Source organism: Exophiala oligosperma, assembly GCF_000835515.1.
Source record: "Exophiala oligosperma strain CBS 72588 unplaced genomic scaffold supercont1.1, whole genome shotgun sequence".
Taxonomy (NCBI): domain Eukaryota; kingdom Fungi; phylum Ascomycota; class Eurotiomycetes; order Chaetothyriales; family Herpotrichiellaceae; genus Exophiala; species Exophiala oligosperma.
The window spans coordinates 2,934,574-2,947,884 of record NW_015622818.1 but is presented as its reverse complement, the minus strand read 5'-3'; the positions used below and the strand labels follow the sequence as shown (position 1 = coordinate 2,947,884).

Here is a 13,311-nt window from a genome sequence, read left to right as displayed (position 1 = left end):
AATGCTACTGTTTTCATTAATTGTGTTGATTAATCAAGTACCATCTACGAATTACGAGAAACGCGCTTAGTACTTGCTTCGCTTTTGGTCAGCATGGCTTACAAACCTTTTCACCTTGATATCGTGAACACGCAGCCTTGGCTTCCCCTCCTTCTACCGCGGGCCGCCGGCCGCCAGCCAAGAAGAACGAGAGAACTGCCGAGGGAGAAATTCACAGACTGACCACCTACTGTAGGCGCAATGATCTCGGGCTCTAAGTCAGAACTGCCACCCGAGAGCTGCTGCCGTCAGCGCTGCCAATGACAACTCGACTAAGTCGATGATGTCTATTCCTCCCGCTCAGTCGTACTGGCAATGAGGGGACTACGACATCATCAAGCTTCTCTACATTACACCAAAACCCCAATACCAATGTAGTGCCCGGACCGCAAGACAGCCGCCCCTCCACAATGCACAGGACCAGGACCCCTCGAAGGAAGCCGCTAACAAAGTCAACTCGCCCAGGCGAGTCAGACAGTCGGACTCCTCGAGTCGTCGAGTCGTCACGATTATAAAATCCCCTCCCTCCGCGCCACGTTGAGAGAACTAGCTTGTTTGGACCTTCGACAAACTCTCGTCAGCTTATCTCCCAGACAGCACTTGTACCAGAGCAAAGATGGGTTCTATCGACACCAGCTTCGACGTCTTCAATGGCTTCTACAACACCATCAACGGCCAATTGAGTAAGACAGAGAAGACCAGACATGGCATCAACCCCGCAACGGGAAAGCCAAATCCAGAAGTCCCGGTCTCGACGCAGCAAGATGTCGACAACGCAGTGGCAGCGGGCAAGGCAGCCTTCCAGACCTGGTCGAAAACACCATGGGCAGAACGAAAGAAGGCTGTTCTTGCTTTCGCCGACGCTCTCGAAGAGCATGCTCAGGACTTTGGCAAGCTGCTCACACAGGAGCAAGGCAAACCTGTAAGTACTTGAGCCTGAGAAGACAGGGAATTCTGAGCTGATGGACTGTTACAGGTCCAATTTGCCGTTCAAGAGGCTCAAACGGGAGTCCACTGGCTCAGAGAGTTGTCGAAGATCGAATTGAAGGAGGAGATCGTTGAGGAAGATGCCCAAAAACAAGTCATTGTTCGATACACTCCTCTCGGAGTCACCGTCGGCATTGTCCCGTGGAACTTCCCCATCCATCTGGCATGGTATGTCTCTCATGCAACTTTTGGCAATAATTCTGCCGTCTCTAGTTCTAACATGCTGAAGTGGCAAGATCGGCCCTTCTCTCCTTACTGGCAACCCCATCATCATCAAACCATCTCCATTCACTCCCTACTGCAATTTGAAGATGGGTGAGCTGGCCCAGAAGTTCTTCCCGCCAGGCGTGCTGCAAGTTCTGAGCGGAGACGATAACCTCGGACCATGGCTTACAGCCCACCCTGGCCCTGACAAGATCAGCTTCACTGGCTCGACTTTCACTGGAAAGAAAGTCATGGAAAGTGCCGCGAAGACGCTGAAGCGAGTCACTCTCGAGCTGTAAGAATATGCGTATTTTTGCGACAGTTCTATGACTAATCTTGGACAGGGGAGGTAAAGATCCGGCCATTGTCACCAAGAATGTTGACATTAATAGCGTCGCGGCCAAGGTACGAGACTTGCCTATATATATGCTAATCGCAAATTGACCGTTGTACAGATTGCCACGCTTGCTTTCCTGAACTCTGGCCAGATTTGCCTTGCCATTAAGCGAATCTATGTCCACGAGTCCATCCATGACCAATTCCGAGACGCCATGGTCGCATTTACCAAGACACTCAAAGTCGGCGATGGTAGTGAAGAGGGCGTGTTCCTTGGACCCGTTCAGAACTCCATGCAGTACGAAAAGGTCAAAACTTTCTTCTCAGATATTGAGAAGGAGAAGTGGACCGTTGCCGTAGGTGGTAAGAACGAGGACAAGCCTGGATATTTCATCACACCCACCATCATTGATAAGCCGTCCGACACTTCAAGAATCGCGACCGAGGAGCCTTTCGGCCCTATCGTTCCTCTCATGACGTGGACCGACGAGGACGATGTCATTGCTCGTGCAAACAATACTAAGATGGGCCTCGGCGCTTCGGTCTGGTCCGATGACCTGAAAGAAGCCAGCAGAATTGCTCGACAGCTGGATGCTGGAAGTGTTTGGGTCAACACTCATCTTGAGCTTGATCCCAACGCGCCGTTTGGAGGTCACAAAGAGTCTGGCGTCGGTTACGAATGGGGCATTGGCGGACTACGCGCATTCTGCAATGCACAGACCTTGTATCTGAAGAAGAGCACTTGATGGCCATGTAAGCTAGTTCAACTGTAGCCAGAGAGAAAACAATTGAGGAATTTGCTTGCTATTTGCGCGACAGTAGTGCTTACTACATAGGGTAAAGTTGCTCATACGGTGGAGTAATGCTTGATCGAGACGTCAATCTAACCGTTTATGAACTTTCTGAAGGACAGATGTAAAGAGAGGGCATGTGAGTCGTCGTCGGGCACTGTCTCTGTCACCTGTCACGCTTATATGGTATTTGATAAATACGAGTGCGTCCGTCCGTCCAGGACGTTCGCTTGTCTTCATATAAACCCCCATGGCCAGCCCAGCGCCGGCCCCTGAACCAGTGCCTGCAACTAATGGCACCTCCGATGCCGAACTCGACATCGCCAAACTACATGCTCTTCCAACCGAACAGCAAGACCTGTTCTTGCTGACCTTCGTCTCCGATCTGCAACATCACGTCGAACAACTCTCCGCCGAAGCCTTGCCTGCGCATCAGGCATCGATCAAGAAGGAGGTCATCAAGATTGTCGGGCTCGGAGCACCAACTCCATCGCGCGTTGTCCGCAACACCCTGGGTAGAATCCTAGGAGATGCCTTCGGGCGAGGCAGTCGAAGCCTGCTTTATGAAACTATAAACGACCTCGTGTCTATATTGAATGCAGGGAAAAATGACAAAGAGGTGGGCGCAAGACATGCGGCTGCGGTATGCTTGGGTGCTCTCTACCGCTCGGCTGGTGACAGTGCTATAAGTTTGTCTGGACTCGTTGTTGCGAGTCTGCTTAAGCTTCTGAAGTCATCCCACACGGGAACTCGTGGCTGTGTCTTCAGAGCACTTGGCGCTTTGGTGATCGGGATTCAAACCAGCCTGGACGAAAATGTGGCTCGAGACATCTGGAAACAGGCCCGAAGTGCTGCGGCGAATGACAAGTCTGCATTTGTGCAAAGGTGTGCATGCTCCTGTATGCGCAGTCTGGTCACCGAGACAACCTACTTCAACAACTCGGCAGACTTTGACAGCCTCAAGAACAGTCTTTGGAAGGCCATCGACAGCTCAATCTCGTCTGTCAGGCATTCTGCGGCCGCAGCTGTGGCCGCAGCTCTGAAACAGGCATTTTCAGAAAGCGGGCCCACCGAGGTCCCGGTCATACGAAAGCCAAAGAAGTCAAAGAAGGCTGGCGCGGCCCTGGACGAGGATGGAGAACAAGACCGCGTAGCCTCTCCAGCTCCCAGCCAGGGCAAGGCATCTGTCCAGTTATCCATGTCCCTGAACGACATCCTACGAGTACTATCGCAACAATACTGTAGAACCTCAACCAGCAACCGAGCACGTGCCGGCATTGCCATGGGCTATAGATACCTACTCCGCCTACTACCACGCAAAACATTAGAGGAAAAATACGCAACCATCGCAGTACATACGTATGGCGATCTGCTGAATAATCCTACTGTGTCCGCCAACCGCTACCGACTGCTACTCACTCGGAAGCTTGTCCAGTGGATCCTGAACGACGTTACGGGCCTCCTTACAGAAAATGCTCAAATCAACGCGGCCCGACATTTAATCAACGATGTCCTCAAGAACTACCCTCAGGTGATGCCGGAGAGAAAGGAGCCTTCCAAACGGATATTAACAGGGGCTATTTCAACGTTGACCGACTTGCTTACCAGACTGGGTCCTGCGTCCAACGTCCTTCAAGACTCGTGTCGGGAAGCGCTCTTCCAAGTCGTCCAGCACCCGAGCCACACAGTTCAGAGCCATGCTGTGCAATGCTTCAAGGCGTTCGTCCTCGCATGCCCGAGTCAGCTGGTCCGCAGCATAGAGCATGCCATGTCACAATTGCACAAAGAGTTCCAACCATCAAGCGAGGTCAAATACCCTCATCGAAAATCTCTAGGGTATGCTTCAACTATTGCTGTGATGATCAGTTGTGTGCCCCAGAGACCGCTCTACGGCTCGACTCAGATCTATTCCAACGTTTTCACCTTTGCGACGGACCTCCTCAAGTCAAGTGCTGCTGCGGAATTGCGCGTGTCGGCCATGCAGGTACAGGTAGCTTGGACACTGATTAGTGGTATCACCTCGCTTGGACCAAGTTTTGTCAAGGTGCATTTGAACCAATTGATGCTTTTATGGAGAAATGCTCTGCCTCCTCCGTTGACGCACGAGAATGCTGCTAAAAGGGGACATCTAGAATTAAGTTTCTTGTCGCATGTTCGAGAGTGTGCATTGAGTGCCCTGTTGATGTTCCTCTCATCTTGCAGCACGCTGGTAACGACAGATGGTTCCAAGCGCATTTCGACAATGCTGCACAACACCATTCTGTTTTTGGAAAGCCTCCCGTCTACCAGGGAAGCCGACGATATCTCTCAACGTCTAGTTCCGGCGCTGCAGCTACAAGATCTTACGATCCTCCTGCGCCGACGAGTCCTCCAATGTTTCACGGCAGTGGCCGGTCTAAAACATCTGGATCAAAGCGAGGTGGTATCGCACTCCGACCTTATCGGTCTCACTACAAGAACTTTCACGGATCCTGAGCGTCCCATCATGAAAAATCTGGAAACATCATTGACAAACGCTGCCAGCAACTTTGAAGGCCTTTGGACCACGAGTGACAACTGGGGCTTTGGTGTCTGCAGTTTGACTGACAGCTTCGACACGTACCTGCCATTCGAGAATCACCTACAGCTGAGTCATCGAACCTCACCGGAGCAGGAATTCTCACTTCCTGATCTTTCAATCCAGTCTCCCTCGCTGGCGGCTATAGAGCACGATCCAGTGTTGATCATTAGACAGGGTTCGGGTCCCGAGGAAGCAGAGCTGAGCTCCCCTGCAACATCATGCGTCAATCTTGCTATCAAACTATTCGCGATATCTCTACCCTTGCAGTCTCCCCGGGTCCAGGAGAGCACAGTAGAACAGCTCATTACAGCGATATCTCAGCCTCTCCAGCGTGAGCCTGGCAAGAAGGCTGCAATGCAGATCAACTCGGCACTGGCCTTCCTCTGTGCTCTGGCGGTGGCTAACAAAGAAACACCATACCTTGCTGGTAAATTGAACGTGGACGCGATCGGACCAGTCATTGTTGAACTTCTGGGCAGATACGTCTGCAACGCAGATCAGAACCTGCGCCACCTGTCGGCCCGAGCAATAGGTCGACTGTGCAACCTGGCCGGTACACAATTCACCAACAAAGAAGTCAAGGATCTTATTGATATGATAGTGGCTAATCGTGACCCTAGCGCACGTGCTGGGTGTGCGCTTGCCCTAGGTTATATCCATGCCGAAGTTGGTGCAATGGCTGCTGGTCTACACATGAAATCTATCGTCGGAGTGTTACTATCCTTGTGCAGCGATACCCACACCACAGTACATTACTGGGCTCTCAGAGGCTTGGTTCAGGTTGCAGATTCAGCCGGATTGGCATTTTCGACCTACGCGACAAGCACCCTTGGCTTGCTGGCTCAGCTTTATTCCAACGATACCCATAACGAGGAGTCTGCATCTCAAGCAACTTCAAATCTTGAGTTAGAACTTTTCACACCCTGGGCTCTGGCTCAGTGTGTTGACAGCATCATCAATGTGATGGGCCCTGATCTGCAGGATGTATCGAAAGCGCGGAATCTGATCTTGATCCTCATCGGTTATCTGCAAAATGAAGCTTCACGCCGGCTGAGATTTGAAAGTTACCAGTGCTTACGCCACCTTATGATGTACGCACCGGCTCACATTCAATTCTCAAAATACGTCCTTGACTTGCAGGAGAATCTTTCTTCGGATGAAGAACTGCTCCAGTCTTCCGCCATCAAAGGCCTCAGCGAATTGATGAAAAGAAATGCTTCCGAGGTCGCCCGAGTCGCGACGTCGAAATTGGGCGATGACTTGTGGAGTCGTCTGGATGATAGTCCTCAAGACCAATCTATCCAAGCCATGTTGCAGAACTGGATGCAGCAGACCATACTCCTTGATACCGCCGAGTGGATTGACAAGTGCCAAAGCATCCTTTCCAAGACACGGGCAAAAAATCCCCCTACTCACACAGCTACAGCTGCGGCCAAGACAGCTATGCCAGATCTGGCTGACGAGGAAGTCGCTGGCTTTGCTGCCGCCGCTCAGGGGGAAGCTGCAGAAGTAGTTCCAGAAGGTCAAGAATTCCTTCGCTGGCAAACTCGGGATTTTGCGATGCGGTTGCTCAGCGAATCCATGGACATTGTTCAAGCAGCAATGTCGGCGGAACGGGTGATTCACGCGGAAGAAGTTCTACAAGCAAAGGTCGCGGAGGTGGTTCGGGTCGCATTTTCAGCATCAACTGCCAATGTTGTCGAGCTTCGCATTTGGGGGTTAAGAATTATTGACCAGATCCTCAAGTTGTTCGGAAAGACGCCGGATCCCGATTTCCTGGAAGCTTCTCTGCTAGAGCAATATCAAGCACAAATCAGCTCAGCTCTGACTCCTGCCTTCGCAGCTGATTCATCTCCTGAACTGGCCGCCGAGGCTATAGGCGTTTGCGCCACTTTTGTTGCGACTGGTATCGTCACCAATGCCGACCGCATGGGACGCATCTTCAAGGTGCTTTCAATGGGCATAGATAACCTCACCCAGCAGACCCCAGAAGCTTCAATCGGCGATTTGAAGGACCTCAGTCCCAATGCCCAAGCTATGCTTAAGATGGGAATCTTGTCTGGCTGGGCTCAATTGCAGCTGGCAAGTCACGAGCAAGCCTATCTAGAAGATATTCTTCAGCCATTCATACCCAAACTTGCGCCTCTTTGGTTGACTTCATTGCAAGAGTTTGCAGGCCTTCGCTTCGAACCTGAAATTTCCGATACCCTCGGAGGTGAAATGGTTGGAGGCAATCTGGATGAGCGATATGCATCGTTCAATCGCGAAGTCCGCCTGACGTTCTATCAGAAGACCTGGCTCAGTATCGTCGATGCAATTGCGGTTCTTGTCGAGAAGGATAGTGAGTCGGTCTTTGATGCACTGGACAACAAACGCGTATCTGCTGCCGACGAAGGTTCTACCAATGGTACCGTTGTCCAAGGCAGAGATATGAGTTTCCGAGAAGAGCCTGTGGCATTCTTTTTCATTCTTTTCGGATTGGCTTTCGAAGCTTTGGTCACCCAAGCACGAGAGGATCCGTCTCAAGCTTTGTCAATATTACAAGCCCTGAGGAAGATCCTGACACCTCAAGTATCTGGAAATGCTATTTATGAGGACGCCGTCTTCACCGAAACCACTGACACTCTGGATCGACTTGCTCTCACCAGCACGAGAGACACACAGAGCGTTTTGGTGGAAATCGCCAGAAATCTCTCAATGGACCACCTCGTCGCCAAAAGCCAGGATCGTGACGAGAAGCTCTCGGACGACATCGAGCAACTCTTTGAACTGACAAGGATCATTATTTTGGTCTTGACGGGCCTAGTCCCGACACTTGAAGATCCACCTGGATCCGCCGTCCGCCGACTGGGAGAGGATAGCGTCGGTCTCGTGCAGCTTTCTTTCCAAGCTCTCGTCGATGTGGCTTCTGTGTTCCCATCCATCATTCGCGCGGACCTACACGCCTGCATCTTTTACAGCTATTGCACGATCCTCGCTACAGGTGTATGTCAAGATGAGGTGATTCCTCGCATCATGCCCGTCTTCAAAACATTCTTGCAAGATGTCATCCGGTCCTCAAACAACGAAACAGCGTCGAGATTGGTACGTGGCTGCCTGCATCGGATGTTGTCGGTGTTGACAGTTGCCCAACGACGAGAAAATGAACACGCCATCGTCTGCGCAAAGAATACATTGCTGTCCATTGCTGTCTTGATTACGACTGCAAGCTCTGCCATTGCAGCCAAAGATGGACTGATCGACAGTGCACTGTCGGAAATGTTAGACTGTCTTCAGGATGTCGGACTCGCCAAGATCACTGCCGGATGTCTGAGATCGTTGCTCATGACCCACCCCAAAACAGCTTGCGACGAGTATATCGGCAGATTACTCTGGGGGCGACTTGTTCCATTTGTGACGGATCCCGAAGCCGAAGATCCAGAAACTGTCAAAGGTCCGTTGACCCAGGCTCTTGTGGCGTCTGTTGTCACGCTCGCGGGGCCTGGACGATTCGCTGCCATGTCGATTTTGATACCTGTACTGCTGGTTCGTGCTAAACAGGTACCGCGTGGTACGAACTCGGAAGAGGTGCGCAAGGAATGTGCCGCGAGATTACTTGAGCTGGTTGCAACTGACCAGTCAGCTTTCAAGGTCGCTGTGGGATTATTGGATGAGGATCAACGGTCGGATCTGGAGAGCTTGCTGAGAGCTGCTGGAGTCGGGAAGAAGCAAGATACGACGTCGACGGATAATGTTGAGTCAAGACCTGCCATTGAGCTGAGGATGGATTTTGGATAAGTTGGTGATGTAGATAGATTGAGAGGATGTTATAAACATAGAACAAAACAAAAGGAACAAAATCGAATTCCTGTTTTTTTGTTTCCTTTTGAACGGTGTCCTTGTACGTCTAGTCTCAATCTAATGATGCGCAGCCTCGTCGAGGAAAAATGGCCAATAGATTGAGAGTCGGGAAGATGCTTTGGAACTAGTTCCGTACACAGTATTGAGGCCGACAATTCTGTTCTCGGCAAGGCTGAACGATATGTTGTCGACTTCCAAATCTCAACCAACCTTTGACTTTCCGTTTCTGACTTGGATTTACTCATAGACATTGAGCACTCGCAGTACGGTTATTCATACGTTCGAGGGGAACGAAATTCAAGGGGCCAAAGAAAAGTCGACTTGGGGATTTCCAACATAGATCGGTAGAGAAAAGACAGAGGTCAAAACGGTGCTCTTTTTCTCTCCAGCATGGATCTCGACCCACCAATCCCAAAATACCAAACTTCGGACCCGACGAGTTTCGCGTACAAATCGGCACGGGAGAGATGGCCCGCCATCATCACGGGCGCCATTGACGACGTCACGAGGAGCGTATCTGCTCTGCCCGGCGACGCCGAGGACGCCGTCGCAGAGGGCAAGCGGATTATCTCGAGCTTGGGCAGTCTCAAGTACGAGTTGCAGCACGACCGGGCTCTCGTCGAGATCGGCGACGACGGCCAAGCCGACGTGGGACTCTACAATGACGAATTGGCCGCGAGGGGCCGCGAGTCGGGCGGAGGGGTGGTCAAGTGGCACGGCGTCGAATGGCTGTACGGCGAGTGTTACCTGTACCGGCGCATCGGGGTGCTGTTCAGCACGGCCAGGACGGCGGCGTGGAAGGGTTACGACCCGTTTGCCAGGCAAAAGATGGACACCTTCCGGTCCAGTCGGAACGCCGTGCTCGAGTTGGCCACGAGGTACCGTGAAATCATCGCCCAGATAAAAGGAAGCGAGGACCATCGTCACCTACTGGCCGCGGGGGACGAGAGCGACGAGGCCGAGGCGGAAAAGACGCTGTTCGTCGAGATGGCCGAGATTTGTCTGTGGGGGAACGCCACCGACCTGAGTTTGCTCACCACGTTGACCTACGAGGACATTCAAAAGTTGCAGGGGAGCCAGGCTCGCAGGGAGAGTGAGAAGAATGTCATCGTCAACGATCTGGGAAAGGCTTTCGACGTTCTCAAGCGCGCCGAGAGGGAAGGCCACCAAAACAGACGAGTGGATATCGTGCTGGACAACGCCGGGTTCGAATTGTTCGTCGATCTCGTCCTGGCGGGGTATCTGGTCGCGGTGGGTTTGGCGACCGAGGTGGTTTTGCACCCCAAAAGTATGCCTTGGTTCGTGAGTGACGTTGTCCCCGGGGACTTTGCTGCTTTGTTGGACGCCATGAGGGATCCGGCGACATTTTACGCTTCGTCCGAAACCGAGAGTAAAGGGTTGACGGAACAACAAGAGAGTGACATCAAATTCTTGTTTGAAGATTGGAAGAATCTACACGAAGATGGGAAGTTGATTTTACGCCCCAATCGATTCTGGACTCACGCGGGTAGTTTTTGGCGGATGCCAAAAATCGCCCCCGAGGTCCTTGAGGATTTGAGGGAAAGTGAGTTGGTCGTGTTCAAAGGGGATTTGAATTATCGAAAATTGACCGGTGACGTATGTTGTTTCCCTTGTTGATATGCGAATGTGACGGGCTGATGACTGATTTTCTTTCTTCAGGCAACATGGCAACCGACGACACCATTCACCGACGCCATCGGTCCACTCGGTCCTGGTTCAGGATTGAGGGTTCTCGCATTACGTACGTGCAAGGCAGATGTGGTGGTCGGATTACCAAATGGTAAAGACGAAGAAATCCGTGCCATGGAAGGTGGTGGTGGTGATTCGGGAGCGAGAAAATGGGCTTGGAGTGGTAAATGGGCAGTTGTACAATTCAGTGATGGTAAAGGCACGACTTAGCCTTGGAGTACGAGAAGTACTAGGTCTCAGCCTGAGGATACAAAGTCCAACGAAATGGAAAGAAGACGAAAAAGAATAGAAATAGACACTTTGTTTAGGAAGTGATGATGATGAGTCCGATGCCGTGGATACGTATGATATACTCATGTTCATCAAAGCAGAATCAACGATTTCTATCCATGTCGTTTGGACCAAAACTCATGGGTAACAGTTCCCCGATGGTCATCATCACGACACCTTTGCCGTCGCCGCCCTGGTCAATCCCATCCTTACCGTACATATAAATCGGTAGATCTTTGGTCGTCGCAAACTCGTTGATGAATTGTCTACACATTCCACAAGGACTCGCGGGAGGTGATATGTCGGTGGCTACCGCTATGGCCCTGAGGGTCGGCATGGCTGGTCTTTTCAGGGATGCCACTATGGGAGCGATGGCGCAACGTTCAGCGCAAATTCCAACTGGAGTACTGGCCACTTCGACGTTGGCTCCGGTGTGGTAAGTCCCGTCAGACAAAAGGACGCACGCCCCGACTCGGAAGTTGGAATATGGACCTTTGTTTTTTTAACCCGGCGTTAGTATTGACACGAAGAGTCTGGATATACAGTTCTGGGGGGTTCGAGTTGAGACTACGAAACACATTCCATCCCTACAAAAAGGCAGTCGTTCATAAAGGGAACTCACAATATGCATATTCTTTTGCGTCGATGGCTTTGGTGGCGAGAGTCTTGAGTTCTTCCTTTGATAGTGGTTGGAGAGAGGATCGTGTAGACATTTTGGTGGCTTTACTTCAACAGGGGTTCAAACATTGTACAAGTACAAAAGGAAACATGTCAATTGTCAATGGTTGCATTGATTGATATCAGCCTCGTGGGAAGAGGGAGCCTTGCCAAGAACTTGAGATGTCGGACGAGGCTGTGGTGTACAAGGGACAAGAGAAGTGACAAAAGTGAGACAAAATACTACACTACAGACAACAATGGTGTATACGTGGTGTCATGGATCTTGATTGACGAGTCTGGAGGATTTTCAAAAACCGGGATTGAGAAGTGTTTTATCTGTTTTAAAATCACAGATTGAATGGAGTGATATCCTCCTTATGAACCCCCGACTGGGTTCGGTTCTTCCATTCCCTAAACCTCGGAAGCCGTCGCATCGCTGATGCACCATGTCCTCCCCAGCTCGATTCAATGGACGAGTGATGTTTCCAATCGAGTCCCCCGAAGCACGCTCGGTGCCGGAAGTGGGGGGCGTATTTGTTGTACATGAAGGTGTAGGGTCGTAAACAACCTATTTTTGGCATAATCTTACACAGCATTTGCCCTGCCCGTTTATACCACTCATGGTGCCGTGTTGTGTCCTGCTTCTGGGAGATATTCTCGGAGTATCTTGGTTTGGGTTTCTTATATCGTCGTGTTTGTCTTTTCATTTGTCTTCCTTTTCTTCTGCCTTTTTCTTTCGGCTGCCCAAAATCTCATCGACAACACCCAACTCGAGAGCTTCTTCGGCACTCACAAAATGATCACGTTCCATCATCTTCTCGATATCATCTATCGTCATCTTCGTCTTGCCGGTCAAATGTTTCTCATAGATCTTGTTCAGCTGAGTTCGTATCCGGAGGATTTCCTTCGCGTGGATGGCTATGTCTGCAGCAGTGCCATAGTGACCGCCACTGGGTTGATGAAGCATTATACTCGAGTGAGGGAGGGCGTAACGGCGTCCGGCTTGCCCTCCGGCCAGAAGCAAACTCCCCATGGACGCTGCCTGTCCCAAGACCAAGGTCGAGACTTCCGGCACAATGTATTGCATGCAGTCATAAATCGCCAGTCCGGCGGTCACCGACCCGCCTGGGGAGTTGATGTACATCGAGATGGGTCGGTCGCTTTCGGCTTCGAGGTAGAGGAGAGATGCGGTGACGGTGGCTGCCATTCGGTCGTCAACTTCGCCGTAGACGGCCACTATCCGCTCTTTCAAAAGTCGTGAAAACAGGTCCGTGGTGTGGCTCATTCCGGCCAGGGTCTCAGTCACGAATGGAATGGCTGGTTTGTTCGTTTTGTCAGACAACCACCCCCGTACTTGAACTCATTGAACAGAGACATTAACTTACGCAGCCAACTGTTGGTTGGTTGTTGCGGCCTCGAGTATTGCCGCCGTTGTTGGCCATTTTGAAGACTCGCGCAGCATGTTTGGGCAGGAAGACGCGATGAGAGCCTTGGGGCTGCTCGGAGTAGCTGACGCATCTTGTTGCTGCACGGCGAAGAAGGGCAACATGTACAACGTTGAGGCTGGTTTGTATGTTGAAGGAGATGATATGCCGCATGCTCCACTGTATAATGTTCGGTGGGGCACAGTGACAACAGAGCGCCGAGAGTTGTAGAGATGCATCAGGCACGAGTGATGTCCAAGTTCTCCTATTTACTTTTTTAACAATCATATACACGGATGCCCCATACGAAATCATTGCATGTCTTAGTAAGAATGAATCCAGACAAATAGAGTGAAGGCAGAAGTGCGAGTAGTGCCATTTACGGCCCTTGAGCTTGTGTATTGTACAAAACGAAGTAAGCAGGGCGCAAGTTATATGTGGCTAGCATCTCTTCAGCAACCCTAGGTACCGTATGTCATAGGTCGCATAG

The 13,311-nt window shown here is 51.2% G+C and overlaps 4 protein-coding genes across 4 annotated transcripts; 3 read left to right on the top strand and 1 right to left on the bottom strand.

The window, feature by feature from the left end:
• Positions 1-555: 555 nt before the first annotated feature.
• On the top strand, positions 556-2,369 carry PV06_01019 (uncharacterized protein). Its single transcript, XM_016401599.1, has 5 exons — positions 556-961; positions 1,016-1,194; positions 1,256-1,525; positions 1,575-1,635; positions 1,686-2,369. Exons 1-5 carry the CDS (start codon positions 656-658, stop codon positions 2,310-2,312), a joined length of 1,443 nt encoding a protein of 480 aa, XP_016268652.1. The 5' UTR covers positions 556-655; the 3' UTR covers positions 2,313-2,369.
• A 153-nt stretch (positions 2,370-2,522) lies between these two features.
• Positions 2,523-8,748, top strand: PV06_01018 (uncharacterized protein). Its single transcript, XM_016401598.1, has one exon. It carries the CDS (start codon positions 2,608-2,610, stop codon positions 8,692-8,694), a length of 6,087 nt encoding a protein of 2,028 aa, XP_016268651.1. The 5' UTR covers positions 2,523-2,607; the 3' UTR covers positions 8,695-8,748.
• A 399-nt stretch (positions 8,749-9,147) lies between these two features.
• PV06_01017 (uncharacterized protein) lies at positions 9,148-10,836 on the top strand (the record flags this gene model as incomplete). Its single annotated transcript, XM_016401597.1, has 2 exons — positions 9,148-10,374; positions 10,438-10,836. The coding sequence occupies 2 exons, from the start codon at positions 9,148-9,150 to the stop codon at positions 10,675-10,677; spliced, it is 1,467 nt and encodes a 488-aa protein (XP_016268650.1). The 3' UTR covers positions 10,678-10,836.
• An 821-nt stretch (positions 10,837-11,657) lies between these two features.
• On the bottom strand, positions 11,658-12,925 carry PV06_01016 (ATP-dependent Clp endopeptidase, proteolytic subunit ClpP). The gene is made up of 2 exons (XM_016401596.1): positions 12,783-12,925; positions 11,658-12,714 (listed from the first exon to the last, which is right to left on the bottom strand). The coding sequence occupies exons 1-2, from the start codon at positions 12,913-12,915 to the stop codon at positions 12,101-12,103; spliced, it is 747 nt and encodes a 248-aa protein (XP_016268649.1). The 5' UTR covers positions 12,916-12,925; the 3' UTR covers positions 11,658-12,100.
• Between the last annotated feature and the right edge of the window lie 386 nt (positions 12,926-13,311).

Bases quoted from the DNA above. Each gene is read 5' to 3' on its own strand.
- PV06_01019 (XM_016401599.1), top strand. From the start codon at position 656: ATGGGTTCTATCGACACCAGCTTCGACGTCTTCAATGGCTTCTACAAC. The intron at 1,195-1,255 runs GTATGTCTCTCA...AACATGCTGAAG, and splicing joins TTCCCCATCCATCTGGCATG to TGGCAAGATCGGCCCTTCTC. The intron at 1,636-1,685 runs GTACGAGACTTG...ACCGTTGTACAG, and splicing joins TTAATAGCGTCGCGGCCAAG to ATTGCCACGCTTGCTTTCCT.
- PV06_01018 (XM_016401598.1), top strand. From the start codon at position 2,608: ATGGCCAGCCCAGCGCCGGCCCCTGAACCAGTGCCTGCAACTAATGGC.
- PV06_01016 (XM_016401596.1), bottom strand. From the start codon at position 12,915: ATGCGTCAGCTACTCCGAGCAGCCCCAAGGCTCTCATCGCGTCTTCCT. The intron at 12,715-12,782 runs GTAAGTTAATGT...CGAACAAACCAG, and splicing joins ACCAACCAACAGTTGGCTGC to CCATTCCATTCGTGACTGAG.